Consider the following 2975-nt stretch of genomic DNA (forward strand, 5'->3'; position numbering starts at 1 on the left):
AGACTCGCGCCCAATCAGCATACGTTAAGAATCGCTGTAGCCACTCAATCGCAACCAGGTCAGCACTTGGAATTCCTGCAGGCACTGTATCGTCGCCATCTCGGCACCTAGAATTTGCGCAGCTAGCACAAATGATGATGTGCCACCTCAGCTAGCAGAATTGTGTCAGCTTGCTTGTACATGCACCAGTTCTTGGCCCCACTTCCCTCGACTATGACGGTCGGGAAAGGAGGGCTAGTGTCCTTTCCTTATAATCATACTTCCCATGGCTCCTGGCCTCCACTGGTCACCTTATGGGGTCGCCCTCATTACAAGGAAAGGATAGCTAGAAAGGACAGTGGCCGTCCTTTCCCTACACCTTGAATTCGGTATCATACGATAAGCCTTATTGGATCTAGGATAGTATAGGCCTAGAGAATGAGACTTATGGAAAACGCAAGGGTTGATTCAAGGTTTCTCAAATACTCATGTCGGAGAAGATTCTCATTTGAGGACAATGTTGGTGTCTTAATGTGTAGTTGATTTAAAATAAACTAACCAGTCAAGGGGCGTTGGTCTAGTGGTAAAGGTAAGGGGCTTTAAGCGCACCCATTATGGTTCAACCCCTGAGAAATGTGGGTGTGGGCGAGTGGGTGCAATCCTGTAAAACTAGTTCAAGAGAAACTTCTAACGGTTTTTTTTTTTAAAGTAACCAAGATAAAGGTTTCGAATTCTCCTCTTGCATATTTGTGATAATGGCTCAATGCAATAACAATCATCTTGAGAAATTTGGATACCAATTTCTAGCACCTTAAGACTTTAAGGATGAACATAAACTATGTGAAAGCTTGATTTACTATTTTTTAGATTGCGGGAAAAAAAAACAAGAGTTGAGTATTGGCAGTATGTTGATAAGCGAGGAGGTTATTGACAGCAGTGGTTGCCTCGCAAAAGAGAACTATGTGCTGTTGCGATTCACTTATTCATGATAGCCTTAGAATACCTGCAACTCTCATTTTTCTCCAAATAGAGCTTGTTTTGATGCCTAAGAACTAATGAGTAACCCTCTAGGAGGTCGTGAGGGGTGTATATTATGCTAATCTAGATACCTTGCCAAGCTTATTGTTGCTTTTGTGCATCCCCAAGTTTTACATTGGAATACTTTTACAAATTTGGTGGTGGTGTAACGATGATAATAAGAGTAGGTAGACGCAATTTGTGCTTACCATCAAATTATGGCAAGTTGATGAGATTGAGCCAAGGGCGCGTGACACTACCCTTAGCTAAAGCACGTTTTGAGAGCCACTATAATTAAAATTTTCAGGAGGATAAAGAAGGGCTAATTGTGCTATCCATGAACTCTCCGAAGATGGGGTGAAAGAGCCAGATTGGACCAATAAGATTCGCGCACGATACGGATTGACGAGTCGGGGCCGGAGGGGACCAGCCGAGTCCATGTGACTTCCTGGCCGAAAAATCCACGCATTATCCAAGCCCTGGCCCTCTCATTTCGATTTCTTGGCTGTGATTGGCCGCGGGGATTGTTCGCAAATTGAAGGGCACCACGTTGCGGGCGTTGTGATATATAGAAGGCCTCTGCGCACCCGAAGGTAGCAGAGTGATCAAAGTGAACACATAATCAAGAAAGGTAAGCAGGAAGGAAGCCGCAGTCATGGCAGCAACAACTGCCTCCCTCTCCTCATCTGTCTTCAGCGGGCAGCAATTGAAGCCCGTCAATGAGCTCTCTCGCAAGGTGGGAGCAGGTGAGGCCCGCGTTCAGATGATGGCCCCCAAGAAGTCCTCATCTGGCAGCATCTGGTAAGCAGACACTGGGAGAGGTACTGAAAGGCACGCCCCTGGCGGCATTAAGTGTTTGTTCTCACCAGGGAACTTTGTTGGTATAATGCAGGTACGGTTCCGACCGCCCTCTCTACCTGGGCCCTTTCTCTGGCTCTCCCCCATCCTACCTCACTGGTGAGTTCCCCGGTGACTATGGGTGGGACACAGCTGGTCTGTCCGCAGACCCAGAGACCTTCGCCAAGAACAGGGAGCTGGAGGTGATCCATTCCAGATGGGCCATGTTGGGAGCCTTGGGCTGTGTGACGCCCGAGCTGCTGGCAAAGAACGGTGTCAAGTTTGGTGAGGCTGTGTGGTTCAAGGCTGGCTCCCAGATCTTCGCCGATGGCGGCCTTGATTATCTTGGCAACCCGAGCCTTGTCCACGCTCAAAGCATTTTGGCCATTTGGGCCTGCCAGGTCATCCTTATGGGCGCTGTTGAGGGGTACCGTGTTGCAGGTATGTGCGTCGATGTCGTATGAAACTTGTATTTTGAATTTTTGGCTGTACTCTGATGTAGTGTGGCTACCTGCAGGTGGTCCCCTTGGTGAGGTTGAGGACCCCATCTACCCCGGTGGCTCCTTCGACCCCCTCGGCTTGGCTGACGACCCAGAGGCTTTCGCCGAGTTGAAGGTGAAGGAGTTGAAGAACGGTAGGCTGGCTATGTTCTCCATGTTCGGTTTCTTTGTTCAGGCCATTGTCACCGGAAAGGGCCCCATCGAGAACTTGTCCGACCACTTGGCCGATCCCACCGTCAACAACGCCTGGGCTTACGCCACCAACTTCACCCCCGGCAAATAAGCAGGACCTTGTTTAGTTGTCTGTCCATGCATGCAGCAGCTTGCTCTGCTTTGTAAAACACATTTTGAACCTCGCTCTCGAGTGTAATGCTGTCGTTCCGATGTGAAAATTATATGGTTCATTCTTGTTTCTATCTACTTGTCAGTTTTTGTACCCTTTGTCAAGCTCGTTAACCGGGAAGTCTACCATTCACTGCGTATAGAAATTTGTTGGAGGTTTGACCGATTTTTTGTATAGGGTGCGTAACAGCTAAATGCAATGATTTAGGGCTGGTAGAGCATACATAGCTTGGGAAAGGGGATGGTTCGGGAAAAGGCCTCTGCCATTGTTGTGCTCTCGAGCGAGGGTAGATTTGGTTG

General features: G+C 48.3%; 1 protein-coding gene across 1 annotated transcript; it reads left to right on the forward strand.

The window, feature by feature from the left end:
- Positions 1–1593: 1593 nt before the first annotated feature.
- LOC147428681 (chlorophyll a-b binding protein type 1 member F3, chloroplastic-like) lies at positions 1594–2747 on the forward strand. The gene is made up of 3 exons (XM_086497439.1): positions 1594–1797; positions 1889–2274; positions 2351–2747. The coding sequence occupies exons 1-3, from the start codon at positions 1652–1654 to the stop codon at positions 2614–2616; spliced, it is 798 nt and encodes a 265-aa protein (XP_086353565.1). The 5' UTR covers positions 1594–1651; the 3' UTR covers positions 2617–2747.
- Positions 2748–2975: the final 228 nt, after the last annotated feature.

The sequence above is a fragment of the Adiantum capillus-veneris genome, chromosome 23 (assembly GCF_014529385.1).
Source record: "Adiantum capillus-veneris isolate H3 chromosome 23, ASM1452938v2, whole genome shotgun sequence".
Lineage (NCBI taxonomy): Eukaryota > Viridiplantae > Streptophyta > Polypodiopsida > Polypodiales > Pteridaceae > Adiantum > Adiantum capillus-veneris.

What these genes read in the sequence shown, in the direction of transcription:
- LOC147428681 (XM_086497439.1), top strand. Translation starts at nt 1,652, where the DNA reads ATGGCAGCAACAACTGCCTCCCTCTCCTCATCTGTCTTCAGCGGGCAG. An exon ending in TCCTCATCTGGCAGCATCTG is followed by an intron (nt 1,798 to 1,888) that starts GTAAGCAGACAC and finishes GGTATAATGCAG; the next exon opens with GTACGGTTCCGACCGCCCTC. An exon ending in TGAGGGGTACCGTGTTGCAG is followed by an intron (nt 2,275 to 2,350) that starts GTATGTGCGTCG and finishes GGCTACCTGCAG; the next exon opens with GTGGTCCCCTTGGTGAGGTT.